This window comes from Chiloscyllium plagiosum, chromosome 40 (genome assembly GCF_004010195.1).
Source record: "Chiloscyllium plagiosum isolate BGI_BamShark_2017 chromosome 40, ASM401019v2, whole genome shotgun sequence".
NCBI lineage: Eukaryota > Metazoa > Chordata > Chondrichthyes > Orectolobiformes > Hemiscylliidae > Chiloscyllium > Chiloscyllium plagiosum.
The window spans coordinates 3047803-3069233 of record NC_057749.1 but is presented as its reverse complement, the minus strand read 5'-3'; the positions used below and the strand labels follow the sequence as shown (position 1 = coordinate 3069233).

The 21431-nt window shown below is 42.4% G+C and overlaps 1 protein-coding gene across 1 annotated transcript in view; it reads right to left on the bottom strand.

The window, feature by feature from the left end:
- Positions 1-21431, bottom strand: part of LOC122542423 (fibrillin-1-like) — a 598619-nt gene that overhangs the window by 31476 nt on the left and 545712 nt on the right. The window contains exon 57 of the mRNA XM_043680114.1: positions 16644-16766. Within this exon, the coding sequence (XP_043536049.1) occupies positions 16644-16766 (123 nt within the window). The remainder of the gene's footprint in view (positions 1-16643; positions 16767-21431) is intronic.

Genomic DNA, 21431 nt, shown 5'->3' with positions numbered 1-21431 from the left:
GTGTGGCATTGCTTGTCAAAGATAGTATTACAGCGGTGGAAAGAATGATGGATGAAGACTCGCCATCTGAGGTAGTTTGGGCTGAGGTTAGGAATAGGTAAGGTGAGCTCACCCTGTTAGGAGTCTTTTACAGGCCTCCTAATAGTCCTAGAAACGTAGAAGAAAGGATTGCGAGGATGATTCAAGAGAAGAGTGAAAGTAATAGGGTGGTTGTTATGGGGGACTTTAACTTTCCTGATATTGATTGGGAAAGCTATAGCTCAAGTTCGTTAGATGGGTCAGTGTTTGTCCAATCGGAAGTACATGGGTCATTATTCTAAGTTCATAAAAATTTCTGCACACATACATGCTGCAATCTGTCCAATTTGACCTATACTTTTTCCTTTAAATCTGCGATAACGCATCTGCTATCACATTGTTATGATCTACAACATTTACAATATGTAAATTAAAAGTCTGTAATATAAGACTCCAATGAAACAGTCTCACAGTTTTGACTTTAAATCATTCCAAGAATGTTAGAGGATTGTGATCCATGTACACATCTGGCTCCGACACATTGTTCATCACATAAACATTAAAATGTTGTAAGGCCAGTACCAAACTCAATAATCCTCTTTCAGTGGTACATTATTTTCTCTGTGAATGTCAAATTTCTTTGAAAAGTATCTAACTGGCCATTCAATTCCATCATCGACTTCCTGTAGCAGTACAGCTCCAACTCTTATATCGCTAGCATCAAATGCAACTTTGAAGGGTTTTAAAAAATTTGGTGTAGCTAAAACTGGTGCCGTGGTTAATACTACTTTTAAATTGTCAAATGCCTCCTGGCATTGTTCCCGCCACCAAAAATTTGTGTTCATTAGTAAATCTGTTAGCGGTGCCACCATGCTGCTGTAGATTGGAACACACATCCGGTAAAATCCGCTTTGCCCCAAAAATCGAAGCACCTTTTTCTTTGAGGATGGTTGTGGAAATTCCTCAATGGCTTTCATCTTCATATTCCTTGGGGTCAGCCTTCCATGACCCATGTTATGTCCCAAGAATGTCACCTCTGCCTTCGCGAATTCTGTTTTCTTTAAGTTTATTACCTGTTTTGCTTCTCGTAATCGTTCAAAAAGCTCTGCTTGTTGTACTACGCGATCTTTCCATGACTCACTAACGATCGCTACATCATCCAGCTAAACAGCACAGTTTACTTTCATCCAGCCACAACTCTGTTCATGAGACTTTGGAATGTGGCTGGTGTGTTCTTCATTCCAAAAGGCATCGCTTTGAATTGATATAGCCCATTTGAGGTGACAAACATGGAAACTTCTTTTGCTCTTTCTAATAAAGGTACCTGCCAATTTCCATGCAGTAAGTCAAATGTTGTGATGTAACTGGCTTGTTCAATGTTCTCGTTACAGCCCTCCAATTGTGGTATTGGGTATGAGTCCAATTTTGTTACAGCATAGATTTTCTGATAGTCCACACAAAATCATTGAGTCCAGTCAGGTTTGCAAACTAAGACGAGCGGCTATCTTTAATCCCTCTGATTCGGGTTTGATGACATCTTTGTTCACTTGCTCCTAGACCTGTGTGGCTTTGAAAGGATTAAGTCTGAATTGGTGTTGTTTTATTGGAACAACATTCCCTTCTTTCACCTCATGCCCAACAATATTAGTCCTCCCCATTCCTGCATACGTCCTCATACTGCTGCAACAAACTGGGCTCTTTGCTCCTGAGATAGACAGTTCACTAATCAATGCCACTCCTCAAAGACTTGCTCATTATTTAACATATTTTGAGACACATCAAACTCCATGACATCTGGATTTGATTCCTCTCTGTGTGGCAGTAACTAAAACCTGCTTCTCCAGTTTCCTGTCTATTACCCTAAAGTTTCAACGTCTTTTACGACATACCCAATATAGATTTTTCCTCTCCGGCATCTTTATCTACTGCTGGTACACAACTAACATATCATCTCCATGGGAAAATGTCTGAGTTTTCAAAATTTTATTTGCCACCTGCTTCATTCTATGCTGCACCCTCTTCTGCTGCAGTTTAGTTCACTCTCTTACCTGATTTAATGTCTCCCTCACCTCAGATACATAATCCAAGTGTAAGATCTCCAATTTCGGTCCTGTAATGTTTTCTTTAAATAATTTCAAAGGACCTCGCACTTCATGTCCAAATATTAACTCAAAGGGAGCAAACTGAGTCAATTCATTTGGGGCATCTCTAATGGCAAACAATACGAATGGGATACCTTTATCCCAATCATTTGAGTAATCCTCAGGGTCTGATGCCATCTTTCCAAAGCTCCCTGGGATTCAGGATTGTACGCACGCGATTAAAAGTGCGACATGCCTAAGCTAAGCATGATTTCATTAAACAGCCAAGCATAAGATTTGACCCTTGGTCTGGCCTAATCTCTCTGGGTAGCCCACACCACATGAAAAAAGATACTAACTCCTCTACCACCTTTTTCGCATTTATATTCTGTAATGGAATTGCCTCCAGAAATCTGGTAGACACATCCATTATGGTTAGCAAGTACTGGTTCCAAATTTTAGTTTTCCAGAGGGGGCCTACACATTCAATCATAACCCGCATGAAAAGTTACAAGGGGGCATAGCTTTAAATTAAGGGGTGGTAGGTATAGGACAGATGTTAGGGGTAGGTTCTTTACTCAACGAGTTGTGAGTTCATGGAATGCCCTGCCAGTAGCAGTGGTGGACTCTCCCTCATTATGGGCATTTAAGCGGGCATTGGATAGGCATATGGAGGATAGTGGGCTAGTGTAGGTTCGGTGGGCTTGGATCGGTGCAACATCGAGGGCCGAAGGGCCTGTACTGCGATGTATTCTTCTATGTTCTATGTTCTATGAAAGCACAGATTGCATGGACGACGAGCAAACTGACCACAGCACGGCGGTCCACAGTGCTATTCATCGAGTCATAGAGATGCAACCCATCCATGCCGACCAGATATGCCAACCCAATCTAGTCCCACCTGCCAGCAACCGGCCCATATACCTCCAAACCCTTCCTATTTATATACCCACCCAGATGCCTTTATAAATGCTGCAATTGTACCAGCCTCCACCACTTCCTCTGGTAGCTCATTCCATACACGTACTACTCTGTGTGAAAACGTTGCCCCTTAGGCCTCTTTTAAACCTTTTCCCTCTCACCCTTAACCTATGCCCTCTAGTTCTGGACTCCCCCGCCCCAGGGAAAATACTTTGTCTATTGGTCCTATCCATGCCTGTCAAGATTTTATAAACCTCTATAAGGTCAACCCTCAGCCTCCGTCGCTCCAGGGAATACAGCCCTAACCAAGTCAGCCTCTCCCTATAGCTCAAATCCTCCAACCCTGACAACATCCCTGTTAATATTTTCTGAACCCTTTCAAGTTTCACAACATCCTTCCGATAGGAATGAGACCAGAATTGCACGCAATGCCCTGTACAGCTGCAATATGACCTCTCAGCTCTGTACTCAATAATCTGACGAATAAAGGAAGCATACCAAATGCCTTCTTCACTGTCCTATCTAACCGTGACTCCACTTTCAAGGAGTACGAACCTGCACTCCAATGTCTCTTTGTCCAGCAATACTCTCGAGGAACTGACCATTAAATGTATAAGTCCTGATAAGATTTGCTATCCGAAAATGCAGCACTTCACATTTATCTAAATTAAACTCCATCTGCTACTCCTCAGCCCATTGGCCCATCTGATCAAGATCCCGTTGAAACCTGAGGTAACCTTCTTCGCTGCACCTCCAATTTTGGTGTCATCTGCAAACTTACTAACTATACCTCTTATGCTCACATCCAAATCATTTACATAAAAGACCGAAAAGTAGTGGACCCAGCACTGATCCTTATGGCACCCCACTGGTCACAGGCCTCCAGTCTGAAAAGCAGCCCTCCTCCACCACCTTTGAGCCAGTTCTGTATCAAAGGTCTTCTACCTTTGAGCCAGTTCTGTATCAAAATGGCTAGTTCTTCCCGTATTCCATGAGATCTAGCCTTGGTAACCAGTCTCCCATGGGGAACCTTGTTGAACACCTTACTGAAGTCCATATAGATAATATCTACCACTCTGCCCTCATCAATCTTCATTGTTACTTCTTCAAAAAAACTCAATCAAGTTTGTGAGACATGATTTCCCACATACAAAACCATGTTGACTATCCCTAATCAGTCCTTGCCTTTCCAAATACATGTACATCCTGTCCCTCAGGATTCCCTCCAACAACTTGCCCACCACCGGGTCTCACTGGTCTACAATTCCCTGGCTTGTCCTTACCACCTTTCTTAAATAGTGGCATCACATTAGCCAACCTCCAGTCTTTCAGCACCTCACCTGTGACTCCATTTACCAAACTATCTCAAGCCCCCTTTATGCCCTCTAGATATCCCTCTTGCGTATAATTCTACTGCCTTTATACTCTTCTAAGCATTCACTCGATCTATCTTGTCTATACTTGACATATGCTTCCTTCTTTTTCTTAACCAAACCCTCAACTTCTTTAGTCATCCAACATTCCCTACACATACCAGCCTATCCTGTCACCCTAACAAGAATATACTGTCTCTGGACTCTTGCTATCTCATTTCTGAAGGCTTTCCATTTTCCAGCCATAGAGTCACAGAGATGTACAGCACGGAAGCAGACTCTTCAGTCCAATCTGTCCACGCTGACCAGATATCCCAATCCAATATAGTCCCACCTGCCAGCACCCGGCCCATATCCCTCCAAATCTTTCCTATTCATATACCCATCCAAATGCCTCTTAAATGTTGCAATTGTACCAGCCTCCACCACTTCCTCTGGCAGCTCATTCCATACACGTACCACACTTTGTGTGAAAAAGTTGCTCCATAGGTCTCTTTTATATCTTTCCCCTTTCACCCTAAACCTACGCCCTCTAGTTCTGGACTCCCCGACCCCAGGGAAAAGACTTTGCCTATTTCCCCTATTCATGCCCCTCATAATTTTGTAAACCTCAATACGGTCACCTCTCAGCCTCCTGCGAACATCTGCCCCCAATCAGCTTTTCAAAGTTCTTGCCTAATACCGTCAAAATTGGCCTTTCTCCAATTTCGAACTTCAACTTTTAGATCTGGTCTATCCTTTTCCATCACTCTTTTAAATCTAATAGAATTATGGTCGCTGGCCCCAAAATGCTCCCTCACTGACATCTCAGTCACCTGCCCAGCCTTATTTCCCAAGAGTGGGTCAGGTTTTGCACCTTCTCTGGAAGGTACATCTACATACTGAATCAGAAAATGTCCTTGTACACACTACGGCAGTCCCAGTCAATGTTTGGAAAGTTAAATTCCCCTACCATAACTACCCTATTATTCTTACAGATAACTGAAATCTCCTTACAAATTTGCTTCTCAATTTCCCCCTGACTATTAGGGGGTCTACAATACAATCCCAACAAGGTGATCATCCCTTTCTTATTTCTCAGTTCCTCTCAAATAACTTCCCTGGATATATTTCTGGGAATATCCTCCCTCAGTACAGCTGTAATGCTATCCCTTATCAGAAATGCCACTCCCCCTCTTCTCTGGCCTCCCTTTTTGTCCTTCCTGTAGCATTTGTATCCTGGAACATTAAGATGCCAATCCTGTCCATCCCTGACCACATTTCTGTAATTGCTATGATATCCCATTCCCATGTTCCTGGACATGCCACCAGTTCATCTACCTTCCCTGTTCGGCTTCTTACATTGAAATAAATGCAGTTTAATTTATTAGACCTACCTCGTTCTCTGCTTGGCCCTTGCCTGCCCTGACTGTTTGACTTACACCTTTTCTCAACTGTACCAGCCTCAGATTGATCTCTTTTCTCACTATCTCCCGTCTCACCCCACCACCTTACTAGTTTAAATCCTCCTGAGCAGCTCTAGCAAATCTCCCTGCCAGTATATTAGTCCCTTTCCAATTCAGGTGCAATCTGTCCTTCTTGTACAGGTGACATCTATCCCAGAAGAGATTCCAATGATCCAAAAACATGAACCCTTCTCCCCTGCACCAGCTCCTCAGCCATGCATTCTTCTACTCTATCCTCCTATTCTTACCCTTAGCACCGGGAGTAATCCAGACATTATTACTCTCGAGGATCTCCATTTTAAATTCCTGCCTAACTCTCTATATTCTCCCTTCAGAATCTCATCCTTTTCCATTCCTATGTCATTGGTTGCAATGTATACAATGACCTCCTGCTGGGTCCTCTCCCCTTGAGAACATTCTGCACCCTCGCTGAGACATCCTTGATCCTTGCACCAGGGAGGGAACACACCATACTGATTTTTCACTGCTGGCCACAGAAACATCTGTCTGTGCTTCGGATGAGAAAATCCCCTAACACAATCAATCAATCTCTTGGAAACCAATGTAACACTCATTGCATTAGAGCCAGTCTCGATACCAGAAACGTGGCTGTTCATGCTACATTCCCCTGAGAATCTATCACTCCCTACATTTTCCAAAATAGCATATTTGTTTGAAATTGGGATAGCCACGAAGACTCCTGCACTACCTGCCTACCTCTCCTATCTTTCATGGAGTTAACCCATCTATCTGACTGTATCTGCGACTTTTCTCCCTTCCTATTACTGTCTTCCATCACACCTGCTTTCTCTTGTAAATTCCTCATTGCCTCTAACTGTCGCTCCAAACGATCCATTTAATGTGATAAGATTCGCAACCAATGACATTTATTGCAGATATAATCCTCAGTAACACATAAACTCTTCCTAAACTCCCTCATCTGACAAGAAGAGCATATCACTCTACTAAGGGCCATTTTTGCTTCTTCCAATCTGCAGACCCAGAACATAGCACCATCTTATTCCTCTACAAAACAATGCTCCAGGCTAACCTAATACTTATGGCTTATATTTTTAAGTTTAATCAAGAGATATATCTCAATAACATTGTGTCTCTCTCTCTCTCCTGCACTGATCTGACCATGTGCTGTCTCTGTCTGTTCCTCTCTCTTTTAAAAGTGCCGTTGTTTTGACTTTTTTTTTCTCCAAAGTTCCAAAAAAAACAATAGCATATAAAACAGTGATTCAAGTGGGGGAGAAAAGAAAAAAATGTAGCAGTAACGGGGAAAGCATAGTTAGGAGAATAGATGTTCTCTGCAGCATTGACAGAGTCCCCAAGGCCTTGTTGCCAACCTGGTGCATAGGGTCAGCACATGTCATCTGACCTGGAGTGGGAGGGGAAGGATTCAGCTCTTGTGGTCCACAAAGGAACCACAGATACAGCTAGGACTAGAAAAGTGGCTCTGCTGAGGGATTATGAGAATATTAGACTAAATTAAAAAGCAGAACCACAAAGGCAATAATGCCAAGATTACAACCTGAGCCACATGCAAATTGACATAGGGTCAATAAGATTAGAGAGTAAATGTGTGGTTCAAAGGTTGGTGAGGAAGAGGTGGGTTTTGAGCCATAGGGCATTGCCATCAGTACTGGGAAAGAGAGAGCAGTTCTGTTGGGATGGGACTCTTTCGGAACTGGCGTGTCTGTGTGAAGTTCCGTTCAGTGCTCCAATTTTCTCCCGTTAGGTGGATTGGCTATGCTAAATTGCCATGTAGTGTTCAGAGATGCTCAGGCTAGGTAGATTAGAAATGTGGGGTTACAGGGATAGGATTGGGGGCTCAGTCTGGTTGGGATGCTGGTCGGAGGGTTGGTGCAGACACACGATGGGCCAAATGGCCTCTTCCTGCACAGTAGGGATTCTATGATTCTACGAACTAAGATTACAGATAAATGTTTAAATTAATTAGTGGATAGGAGGGTTCAATTGGAACAAAGTTTCAAAAATGAAAAAGAAACAAGCGTGCACAGGCACAGGGTCTTGACGGGGTGAATGATAAACAAAGTGTGACAGGGAAGGTTGGAAATATATGCAAACCAGTGCAGCAGAATAATGGTAAAAAGGCTCTCTACGTGACTGCACACAACATTTATTACAAGATAGGTGAGTTGACAGCACAAGAAGAAATACATGAACATGACTTGATAACTGTTACAGAGATGTGGTTACAAGATGACCAAGACTGGGAAGTGAATATTCAAGGTTATTTGACATTTCAGAAGAATAGGCAAGGAGGTGTGGTAGCTTTGTTAATAACACAAGGCATCAGTGCAATTGGAAATAAGGACATAGGTACAATCAGTTTGGTTGGAAATAAGGAGTGGTAAGTGAACGAGGTCCCTAAAGGCCCTCCGACCAGCATCCCAACCAGACTGAGCCCCCAATCCTATCCCTGTAACCCCACATTTCTAATCTACCTAGCCTGAGCATCTCTGAACACTACATGACAATTTAGCATAGCCAATCCACCTAACGGGAGAAAATTGGACACTGAACGGAACCTCACGCAGACACACCAGTTCCTTGTAGGACAAATACAAATTGGCAAATAATGGAGGTGTGTAAGAAGGTCATGATGATTGGTCAATATGCAAATTAAGTTCACTCAGAACAATTAAAATCACTCTCATCGACCAGAGAAGATGGTATGGATGATGAATTTCTGGAGTACATCATGGATTGCTTTTTTGTGCAATGTTTTTGATTGAGTGAGTCATGAGGCAGGATTAATAAGAGGTCTCATATTTATGAATCCTCTGGGGGTAGAGATCACAAGGTATTGAATTTGAACTTTAGTTTGAGGGAACTCGGTTTCAAACCAATGTTCTCAATTAACCAGGAGCAATTACAGAGGTACGAAGAAAGAGTCATCTAAATAAATTTTTGCAGCAGCGAGAGGGTGAGAGCGAGGACCGGGGGCTGCTGGGGAGGTAAATTAATCCTTTAAAAACTTACCTTGTGAATAGGCAAAGTGCACGCTGAACAAGAGTGGACTTACTGCTGAGTAAGTGAGGTAAAATATTTGGGCAGTCGCTTTACCCAAAACACTACTTAGGTACTTACCCATCCTCCTCCTCTAACCGGAATAAAAGGTTCAGTGTGCCGATTCAGTAAGGTTATTAGTTTTTTTACAATTGTCTCTTTGGGAATTTAGAACAGTGGGAATGGATGTTAGGGCAGTTGCATGCTCCTCCTGTTGAATGTGGGATGTAAGGGTCATCATGAGCATCCCCACTGACTTCAGAGTTCTAAGGGAGATAGCTGACGAGATAGCGAAGGCATTAGTGGTGATTTTGCAGGAATAATTAGAATCAGGGAGGGCTCCAGAGGACTAGAAAATTGTTAAGGTGACACCCCTGTTTAAAAAGAGGGTAAGGCAAAAGATGGAAAATTGCAGACCGATTAGCTGAACCTCAGTCATGGGTAAGATGCTGGAATCCATTGTGAAGGATGAGATTTCTGAATTTTGGAACTGTAAGGTAAAATAGGGCAAAGTCAGCATGGTTTCATCAAGGGGAGGTCATGCCTGACAAAACTGCTAGAATTCTTTGAGGAAATATCGAGCAGATTAGACCAAGGAGAGCCAATGGATGTTATCTACCTGGACTTCCAGAAGGCCTTTGACAAGGTGCCACACAGGACGTTACTGAGTATGATAAGGGCCCATGGTGTTACAGGTAAGATGCTAGCATGATTAGAAGCTTGGCTGTCTGGCAGAAAGCAGAGATTGGGATAAAAGGGTCCTTCTCAGGATGGCAGCCGGTGACATGTCGTGTTCTGCAAGGGTCAGCGTTGGGACCACAACCTTTTACTTTATACATTAATGATCTGGGTGAAGGAACTGAAGGCATTCTGGCTAAGTTTCCAGATGATACTAAGATAGGTAGAGGAACAGGTAGTATTGAGGAGGGGGGAGGCTGCAGAAGGATTTGAACGACTTAGGAGAGTGGGCAAAGAAGTGGCAGATGGAGTACAACATGGGAAATTGTGAGGTCATGCACTTTGGTAGGAAGGATAGAGGAATTTACTAAATGAGGAGAAAATTCAGAAGTCAGAAGTGCAAAGAGACTTGGGAGTTTTAGTGCAGGTTGAGTCAGTAGTTAGGAAAGCAAATGCAATTATGGCACTTATTTTGAGAGGACTTGAATATAAAAGCATGGATGTACTTTTGAGGCTCTATAAGGCTCTGGTCAGACCATATTTAGAGTACTGTGGGCAGATTTGGGCCCCATATCTGAGGAAGAATGTCCTGTCCTGGAGTATGTTCAGAAGAGGTTGATGAGAATGGTCTCAGGAATGAAAAGCTTAACATACGAGGAATGTTTGAGGGCTCTGGGTCTATACTCGAAGGAGCTGAGAAGGATGGGGGGATCTAATTGAAACATACAGAATACTGAATGGTCTGGACAGAGTAGACGTTGGAAAGATGTTTCCATTGGTAGGAGAGACTAGGACACGAGGGCACAGCCTTGCAGTAAAGGGCAAACCTTTTAGAATGGAGACAAGGAGAAACTTCTTCAGCCAGAGAGTGGGGAATCTATGGAATTCACTGCCACAGAGGGCTGTGGAGGCCAGGTCATTGAGTATATTTAAGACTGAGGTAGATAGGTTTTGAGTACCAAGGGTTACGGGGAGAAAGTGGGAGAATGGGGTTGAGAAACTTATCAGCCATGATTGAATGGTGGAACAGACTCGATGGGCTGAATGGGCTAATTTCTGCTCCTATGTCTTATGGTCTTGTGGTCAACTCTCCTGTGGAAAGGAAACTCTTGGCGTATCTGACCCATCCAGACCTTTATGCTCCTGTGGCTACCCAATCAAATCTCCAGGGTCTACAGGTTCCACTATGGAACAGGCTCCCTCTGTGCAGCAGGAGGCACAGGAAGATAAAAACTGTACTCATGGTGTGTGGGGCGATGACTAACAATGTTTTTGCAATATATTATACATAATGTTGTGCAAATATCTTTAGACATAATTCACTGCTTGTTGTAGGTGTCGTGTGTATGACTGAGGCTATATGATACAGGTGCTAGAGTGACCTACGATGAGATGCATGGTCTTTGAGGATTTCTGTACAGCACGGCCACCTGCTTGATTATATGATTACGCCAAATTCCAATGATGTCAAGGTTGGGCAAGGCAAGGCATGGATGTTATGGGCATGCCATTGGGTACCAGGCAAATGCATACTAAGAGACCTAGGAAGTATCCCTGGTAGACAATGTGGTCCACGCCATTGGGGTCTTGTCCCTGCATGCACATGTACCAAATACAGTCGTACAGTGCTGGTCACCGGTGTGTCCTGCTAGACATGTCTAATCCTGAAGGGCACCATGCCAGTGCTTGGAAGATTCCAGGATTGTGCTGATGACTCCCTGAAAGTGGAGCATCTCCGGTGCAAGGGTACATGCAGCTGGTGCTGGTGAATCGTGCTGTTTTGCAATTTAGCCATGGGCAACATTGAGGTTTCCGGAGAAGACAGCAGGTTGAACCTGTTAAGAACACATGTTGAGTGTTTCAAATACCAAGCTTATGTGGCAAGTTTTGTAAGATCACAACCCATTGCAAGTTAGGCTGCTAACACGATGTCTAACAAGCAAAAATGGGCATCAATTGGGAACAAGCCACTGCCTAGATGAAAATCTCACCATACCACACGAGGAAAGCTTACAAGATGTGGCAAAATGATCTCAACATCTTCCCTTATTTTAACACGCATCTTCTAATAGCCCATGTTGCTGAAAGCCTTGCAGGATTTCTGCCGTTTGTATTTGAGAGAGAAAGGACATGGATAGAGGGGCAAAAACACAAAACAAACAGTTCCTTGAGCAGATGTATCGCTGTCAAAAAGAAAATGTAACAGGAAGATCAAACAAGTGAAGAAAACAAAATGAATGTGAAGATTATGGTCTAAAATTGTGAAGGTAAAAGGTCACATTTCCTGTACTTGCAAAGAACGTTGCATGAGGAAAAGATAAGGTCTTAGTCACAACTGAAGAATAGACTGTATCATAGAAAAGTCTCTCTCAAATGTTTTTGGGTGATTTAAGGTTAAGGGTAAGATGTGTTTGGTGGAGATGGCAGGAATGGTAGTAAAAGGTGACGAAGGAGGTTGATGTGGGGAAAGCGGTAGATGTGGTATATATGGATTTTAGTAAGGCGTTTGATAATTGGTGGAGTTGTGGATAGTGTGGAGGGCTGTTGTCGGCTGCAAAGGGACTTAGATATGATGCAGAGCTGGGCTGAGGAGTGGCAGATGGAGTTCAACCCTGTCAAGTGTGAGGTTGTCCATTTTGGAAAAACAAATAAGAATGCGGAATACAGGGTTAACGGTAGGGTTCTTAGTGGAGGTGGAGGAACAGAGGGATCTTGGGATCTATGTTCATAGATTTTTGAAAGTTGCCACCCAGGTAAATAGTGCGGTGAGGAAGGCATATGGCGTACTGGCTTTTATTGGTAGAGGAATTGAGTTCCGGAGTCCTGAGGTCATGATGCAGTTGTATAAGACTCTGGTGCGGCCGCATCTGGAATATTGTGTGCAGTTTTGGTCGCCATACTATAGGAAGGATGTGGAGGCACTGGAACGGGTGCAGAGGAGGTTTACCAGGATGTTGCCTGGTATGGAAGGAAGATCGTATGAGGAAAGACTGAGACACTTGGGGCTGTTTTCATTAGAGAAAAGAAGTTTTAGGGGTGACTTGATTGAGGTGTACAAGATGATTAGGGGGTTAGATAGGGTTGACAGTGTGAACCTTTTCCCGCGTATGGAGTCGGGTATTACAAGGGGGCATAGCTTTAAATTAAGGGGGGGGGTAGATATAGGACTGAAGTTAGGGGTAGGTTCTTCACTCAGCGTGTCGTAAGTTCATGGAATGCCCTGCCAGCAGCAGTGGTGGACTTTCCCTCTTTATGGGCATTTAAGCGGGCATTGGATAGGTATATGGAGGATAGTGGGTTAGTATAGGTTAGGTGGGCTTGGATCGGCGCAACATCGAGGGCCAAAGGACCTGTACTGCGCTGTATTCTTCTATGTTCTATATCTATATATGAAGGTTAATGGGTGGAAGATGAGGACATGGGGAGTCCTATCATGGTTTGGGAAGAAGGAAGAAAGTTGAAAGCAGAAGTTGAGGAAAGATAGCAGACACAGTGAGCACTCAATCATTGTGCTGTTGTTTGGGGATGGTAGGGTGGGGGCAAAAAGCTTCAGTTAAGATAAAAGACATTTCAGAAGCACTGCTGTAGCAGGTTACCTCATCAAAACAGTTGGGATGAAGGAGGAACTGGGGGGATGGAATGGAGTACTTACAGCATGTATAGTGTGAGGTAGTGTAGTCGAGCTAGTTTTAGGATTTAGTGGGACTTTATTGTCAATCACCAACGAGAAGATGGTGATGGTAGATAGAAAGTATCCAGCCTGGAGCTTAGTGACCAGTAGTGTTCTGCAGGGATTGGTTCTGGGACCTCTGCTCTTTGTGATTTTTATAAATGACTTGGATGAGGAAGTGGAAGGGTGGGTTAGTAAGTTTGCTGATGACGTGAAGGTTGTGGAGTGGTGGATAGTGTGGAGGGCTGTTATAGGTTACAACGGGACATTGACAGGATGCTGAACTTGGTTGATAAGTGGCAGATGGAGTTCAACCTGGAAAAGAGAGAAGTGATTCATTTTGGATAGTCAAATTTGAATGCAGAATACAGGATTAAAGGCAGGATTCTTGGCAGTGTGGAGGAATGGAGGGATCTTGAGGTCAATGTCCACAGATCCCTCAAAGTTGCCACCCAGGCTGATAGGGTTATTAAGAAGGTGTATGGGGTGTTGACTTCATTAGCTGAGGAATTGAGTTTAAGAGCCACGAGGTTATGCTGCAGCTCCATAGTGTCCTGGTTAGACCAAACTTGGAATATTGTGTTCAGTTCTGGTCGCCTCATAATAGGAAAGGTGTGGAAGCTTTAGAGATGGTGCAGAGGAGCTTTACCAGGATGCTGCCTGTACTGCAGGGCATATCTTATGAAGAAAGGTTGAGGCAGCTAGGGCTTTTCTCACTGGAGTGAAGAGGATGACAGGTGACTTGATAACAGTGCAAAAGATGTTGAGAGGCATTGATAGAGTGGACAGCCAGAGACTTTTTCCCATGACGAAAATGTCTATCATGAGGGGCATAAATGTAAGGTAACTGCAGGAAGCCTTAGGGGAGATGTCAGAGGTAGGTTCTTTACTCAGAGAGTGGTGGGTGTGTGCAATGCACTGCCAGCGATGGTAGTACATTCAGATACATTAGGGACATTTAAGCAACTCTTGGATAGGCACATGGAAGTTAGTACAATGAAGGGTATGTCGGTTAGTCTGATCTTAGAGTTGGATAAAAGGCTGGCACAACATCGAGGGCTGAAGGGCCTGTACTATGCTGTACTGTTTTGTATTCTCGTAGTGAAAAAAAAGTTGAGGAAGGGAATGGAAGAGTGAGAGATGGAACAATATAAAACTGAAAGATGGAAATTGGAAGCAAAGTTGAAGACAATTTACAAATTGGGACAGGAGTATGACACAGCACAGATACAGTCATTACACTACTGAGAAAAATAATTGAAGGAGGGGGCCTGAGTAAGGCTGGAACAAGAAAAGTTTAACATACCCAACAAATAGGCAGGAATAGCCAGGATTGATATGGGTATGGACATTGTATTTGGAGAAAATATTTAAATGAACATTTGTTCAATAAGAGAACAAATTCAGCCAGGGGCTGTTGGGAATTGATTGGACCTTTATTCAAGGACCACCATGGTGGAGGATGGAGGTGCACAATGTAAAGAGGAGACTGTTAGGGCCATGAAAATTAAGTTTTAAAGTAATGGACAACATCAGTGACAGACATAGGTAAAAGAGGCTGGAGACTAGGAAAAAAAAATTAGAATCAAGTAAGAAGAAATCAGTTCAATAGGGAAGGAACAGATGCTTTACTGGATCTTAGGAAGGAGGTAGACGCCTGCTGTACTTAGTTTGGGAACAAAGAGGTGGGAAGCCATGGAAGAAAGATAACTGAAGGAGATGAGGTTACTGACTGCGCTGGAAACAAATGGCTTGATGCTCGGTGGTGAGGTCATGATCCAGAACTAGATAACAGGGATTGTCAGAAAGCTGGGGTAAGCCTCACCAAGATGGAAGGTCAGTTTGCTAGTCTGTTCTCCACTTTTTAGCCAATTTAGTAACTGTTCAGCTACATAATTCCTGAAATTAGCAATAAATGGGTAAAAAAAGTGGGGTACATCATGGGTTCTAGACTGCTGGTAGAACTTGCAAGAATTTATTTTTAAGATTTAAAATAAGTTTCTCTTCGATACATTTAAGCAGATTAAACATTAAAAACAGTCTGTTTTCCTCTATCAAAAGTAATCTTAACCAATTTAAACAATTGGGGGCCCATTCCAATACTGAATGTGGATTATCTTGATAAGTTTCATCAAAAACTGTACAAAGGATTTGATGTAATTTTTTTCATTGTTGAGATGTTGAGAACTAGGGATCACTGTCTCCAAATAAAGTATCAGCCATTTAGGACAGGGAGAAATTTCTTTACACAAGAAACTGTGAACCTTTGCAATTCTCTACTTCAGAGGTTGTAGATGCTCAGTCGTTGAAGTATATTCAAGACAAAGAAGGGACATGGGAGTTGAGGTATAAGATCCTGATCTTAATGAATGACACAGCAGAATTGTCTAGTAATTGCCTACTCCTGCTCCCACTAATGTCCTCAGTCCTATGAAGTCATCGGCCAGGATTATACAGACATAGTGGGCTCAATCAAGAGGGTTGAAGAGAGTCAAGTGTGAAAGATAAGTCAAAAATTGCCTTTGAAAGGGTGTCTTGAGTTTTCTTTTTATAGTTTTGGACATATTTGGATTTGGGATTGTTTTATTCAGTGGATAGAACTAACTACTCGATTTTGTTTAGCTGTATTGTAGAACTTGTTTAGTTACAGGTTCTAAATAACTACAGAACAACACTTTTACATGTCATCATACTAAAAGGTGTCTAATAATACCCTTCATAAATTAACAGTTGAAACATCATTTGATATTATTAGTGATTTCTTGATAGTGTCCCAATATTTTCCCATAATTTTTCCTGTAGGCCTTCACCTGAAATTGCCTTAATTTTTCATTCCTATTTGCTACTATAATTGAGAAACTGGATGTCTTAGTACAAGCTGAACCTTGTCCAACCTGACTTTCAAAAAGCTGATGAGAGGTGCCAAGGAATAAATGCCCTTCTCCCCTTCCAGGGAAGATGGTAGAAGCAGATACAATAGCACTATTTAAGAAGCATTCAGACAGATATATGAATAGAGGGAAATGAACAATATTCAGGCAGATGGGATTAGTTTAGAATGGTTGGCACAGACGTAGCGGGTCGAAGGGCCTATTTCTTTGCTGTACTGTTCTACGCGTCTCTGCAGCTGTATGGCTAACCTCAGCAACTATAAAGGTCTGGCAATGGAAATATAATTCTTTGATTCTCCAATGTGTCCAGTCATTATTGTTGTTATTTACATTTTAAGTTTAACATTCTTTCTGTTAGTAACTAGGCTTGCCTCTCAGATTAAACTGCATTGTTTAAATGAAACAATGATAGCTACTGTTTTCAGCTGATAAAATGACTGAATAACTCGGCTGGGTTGATTGAACATCATTATTGAGGAAAAGCAACTCTTTGGATCAGGTTAAGATATAATTCAATATTATATTACCTTTGCAACTTTTTCCATTCTCCTGCAACAAATATCCTCTAGGACATGCACATTGGTAACTTCCTTCTGTATTCTTGCAGATGAAATTACAAGGTTTCGGTGCCTGGACACATTCATCAAGATCTACAAATTAAGGAAATTACAAAATATATATACTGGCATGTATCATATCCACTATATTGTTATTATAACATGGAAACATACTTTTGAAATGCTTCATAACTAAACTAACATAAATATTAAGAAATTCATATTAAATATAAGTTGTAAGGAAGTGTGAATAGATAGATGTTAAAACCACCTGAATGTACACCTACAACAATTACATAGATGTTTTTGAATCAACCCATTCAAACATGTTATGACACACCTCTGGAGCAGGTGGGACTTGAATCCAGGCCTTTTGGTTTAGAGGTAGGAACACTACCACAGTGCCACTAGAATTGATACAACAATTACATATACTTTGCCTAATGGCATGCTCTTTAAGATTAGGACATTTATCAAATGCTAATAGTTACTTTTAAACAACCTGACTTTTCTTTTTAAACATCAACAATCTTAAGGAAGGCATACCTAATTTACTGTAGTCTATCTCTCTGTGGCAGGATGATTGGATGGAAAATGAAGAACAGGAAAGAATGACAAAAAGCAATTAGGAGAAAGAAATTATAGAATGAGAGAAAGGGTAGCTAGAAACGCAAATTTCATATAAGGCTTGTAATCATTTCTACAACAAGAATAAGTGAAGTGAGTATTGGTCCTTTAGAGACATAGAGATATACAGCATAGAGAAATGCCCTTCGGCCCAATACATTTGCAGTGATCAAAAAAAGCAACCATCTAATTATTCTAATTCCATTTTCCAGCACTTGGCCCAAAGCTTTGCATGCCTTCACTTCCCAACTACATATCAAAATACTTCTTAAACCTTCTGCCCCATATATTAAAATGTCCTGCCTCCTGGTCATTGATCCCTCCATCAAAGGGAAAATTTCTTCCTGTCTGCCCTTTCTGTGCCACTCATGATTTTATACCTCTCAATCACAATCTCCTCTGCTCTGTGGGAAACAACCCCAGCCTGTCCAATTCAAAACATAAATTGATCAGCCATGATATTACTGTATGGTGGAGTAAGATTGAATGACTGACTAGCCTACTTCTGTTCCTGATTTATATCTTATGTGCTCTTATGTTAAGCATTTAATGCTTAGTACATTTGATACAATCTTGCCGAATAGTTACCTCACCAACTTGAACATAAAAACTGTGAATGGGCCCTTCAACAGACAAGACCACAACCTGCTATTTAACTAGCTTCTTGTCTGTTGTGTGGTGGAGGCTGAGTACCTATTCACAAGGTTTTCCTGAAAATTGAAATAGAAAGACAATTTTTCGAGCATGGTATCATTTTTCTCTGGTAATAATTGAGTAGCTCGCAGTTCAAACCTTCCCAAAACCATCCTGTTAATGTCCTTGCCTTCGGTAGTATACTCTGGGAATTCTCTCCTTAAATGTTCCAAAATTAGAACAGAACATAGAACTTTACACCACAGGAATGGGCCCACGATGTTGTGCCGAACATGACGCCAAGTTAAACTAATCACTTCTGCCTGTCCTTGTCCATACCTCTCCATTAGACCATAAGACCATAAGACATAGGAGTGGAAGTAAGGCCATTCGGCCCATCGAGTCCACTCCGCCATTCAATCATGGCTGATGCGCATTTCAGCTCCACTTACCAGTATTCTCCCCGTAGCCCTTAATTCCTCTAGACAACAAGAATCTATCAATCTCGGCCTTGAAGACATTTAGCGTCCCGGCTTCCACTGCACTCCGTGGCAATGAATTCCACAGGCCCATCACTCTCTGGCTGAAGAAATGTCTCCGCATTTCTGTTCTGAAATGACCCCCTCTAATTCTAAGGCTGTGTCCACGGGTCCTAGTCTCTTCGTTTAACTGAAACAATTTCCTAGCATCCACCTTTTCCAAGCCATGTATTATTTTGTACGTCTCTATTAAGTCTCCCCTTAATCTTCTAAGCTCCAACGAATACAATCCCAGTATCCTCAGCCGTTTTTCATATGTTAGACCTGTCATTCCAGGGATCATCCGTGTGAATCTCCGCTGGACACGTTCCAGTGCCAGTATGTCCTTCCTGAGGTGTGGGGACCAAAACTGGACACAGTACTCCAAATGGGGCCTAACCAGAGCTTTATAATGTCTTAGTGGTACATCTCTGCTTTTATATTCCAACCCTCTTGAGATAAGAGACAACATTGCATTCGCTTTCTTAATCATGGACTCAACCTGCATGTTTACCTTTAGAGAATCCTCGACTAGGACTCCCAGATCCCTTTGTGCTTTGGCTTTATTAATTTTCTCACCATTTAGTAAGTAGTCTATGCTTTTATTCTTTTTGCCAAAGTGCAAGACCTCGCACTTGCTCACGTTAAATTCCATCAGCCATTTCCTGGACCACTCTCCCCACCTGTCTAGATCCTTCTGTAGCCTCCCCCCTTCCTCAGTACTACCTGCCTGTCCACCTAACTTCGTATCATCGGCAAACTTCGCTAGAATGCCCCTGGTTCCCTCATCCAAATCGTTAATATATAATGCGAACAGCTGTGGCCCCAGCACTGAACCCTGCGGGACACCGCTCGTCACCAGTTGCCATTCTGAAAAAGAACCTTTTATCCCCACTCTCTGCCTTCTGTTAGACAGCCAATCCTCAGTCCATCCCAGCAGCTCACCTCGAACACCATGGGCCCTCACCTTGCTCAGCAGCCTCCTGTGTGGCACCTTATCAAAGGCCTTTTGAAAGTCTAGATAGACCACATCCACTGGGTTTCCCTGGTCTACTTGTTACCTCTTCAAAAAATTCCAACAGGTTTGTCAGGCATGACCTCCCTTTTGTCAGGCATGACCTCCCTTTACTAAATCCATGTTGACTTGTTCTAATCAGAATCTGCTCTTCCAAGAATTTAGAAACCTCATCCTTAATGATGGATTCTAGAATTTTACCAACAACCGAGGTTAAGCTGATTGACCTATAATTTTCCATCTTTTGCCTTGATCCTTTCTTGAACAAGGGGGTTACAACAGCCATCTTCCAATCATCCGGGACCTTTCCTGAATCCAGTGACTCTTGAAAGATCTCAACCAATGCCTCTGCTATTTCCTCAGCCACCTCTCTCAGAACTCTAGGGTGTATCCCATCGGGGCCAGGAGATTTATCAATTTTAACTTTTCTAGCACTATCTCTTTCGTAATGGCAACCATACTCAACTCAGCCCACTCTAGGGTGTATCCCATCGGGGCCAGGAGATTTATCAATTTTAAGACTTTTTAACTTTTCTAGCACTATCTCTTTCGTAATGGCAACCATAATCAACTCAGCCCCGTGACACCCTTTAATTTTTGGGATATTACTCATGTCTTCGACTGTGAAGACTGACGCAAAGTACTTGTTAAGTTCTCCTGCTATTTCCTTATCTCCCATCACTAGGCTTCCTGCACAGTGATTTATAACAGAATGTGGGGGTGGAGTGATTTATAACAGAATGTGGGGTACATTGATTTATAACAGAAAGTGGGGTGCATTGATTTATAACATAATGTGGGCCCGATGATTTATAACAAAATGTGGGGTGCATTGATTTATAACAGAATGTGGGGCACGGTGATTTATAACAGAATGTGGGGTGCGGAGATTTATAACAGAATGTGAGGCACGGTGATTTATTACAGAATGTGGGGCGCGGTGATTTATAACAGAATGTGAGGCACGGTGGTTTATAACAGAATGTGGGGCACGGTGATTTATAACAGAATGTGGGGTGCATTGATTTATAACAGAATGTGGGGCACAGTGATTTATAATAGAATGTGGCGTGAATTGATTAATACCAGATTGTGGGGCACGGTGATTTAAAACAGAATGTGGAGCACGGTGCTTTATAACAGAATGTGGGGCACGGTGATTTATAACCGAATGGGGGGCACAGTAATTTATAACATAATGTGGTGCACAGTGATTTATAATAGAATGTGGGGCACGGTGATTTATAACAGAATGTGGGGCACGGTGATTTATAACAGAATGTGGGGTGCATTGATATATAACAGAATGTGGGGCACATTGGTTTGTAACAGAATGTGGGGCACAGTAATTTATAACAGAATGTGGGGTGCATTGATTTATAACAGAATGTGAGGCACGGTGATTTATTACAGAATGTGGGGCACGGTGATTTAGAACAGAATGTGGGGTGCGGAGATTTATAACAGAATGTGGGGCACAATGATATATAACAGAATGTGGGGCACGGTGATTTATAACAGAATGTGGGGTGCATTGATTTATAACAGAATGTAGGGCACGGTGATTTAGAACAGAATGTGGGGTGCATTGATTAATAACAGAATGTGGGGCACGGTGATTCATAACAGAATGTGGGGCACGGTGATTTATAACATAATGTGGGGCATGGTGATTTATAACAGAATGTGGGGCACAGTGATTTATAACAGAATGTGGCGTGTGGTCATTTATAACAGAATGTGGGGCACGGTGATTTATAACAGAATGTGGGGTGCATTGATTTATAACAGAATGTGGGGCACGGTGATTTATAACAGAATGTGGGGTGCATTGATTTATAACAGAATGTGGGGCACGGTGATTTATAACAGAATGTGGGGTGCATTGATTTATAACAGAATGTGGGGCACGGTGATTTATAACAGAATGTGGGGTGCATTGATTTATAACAGAATGTGGGGCAC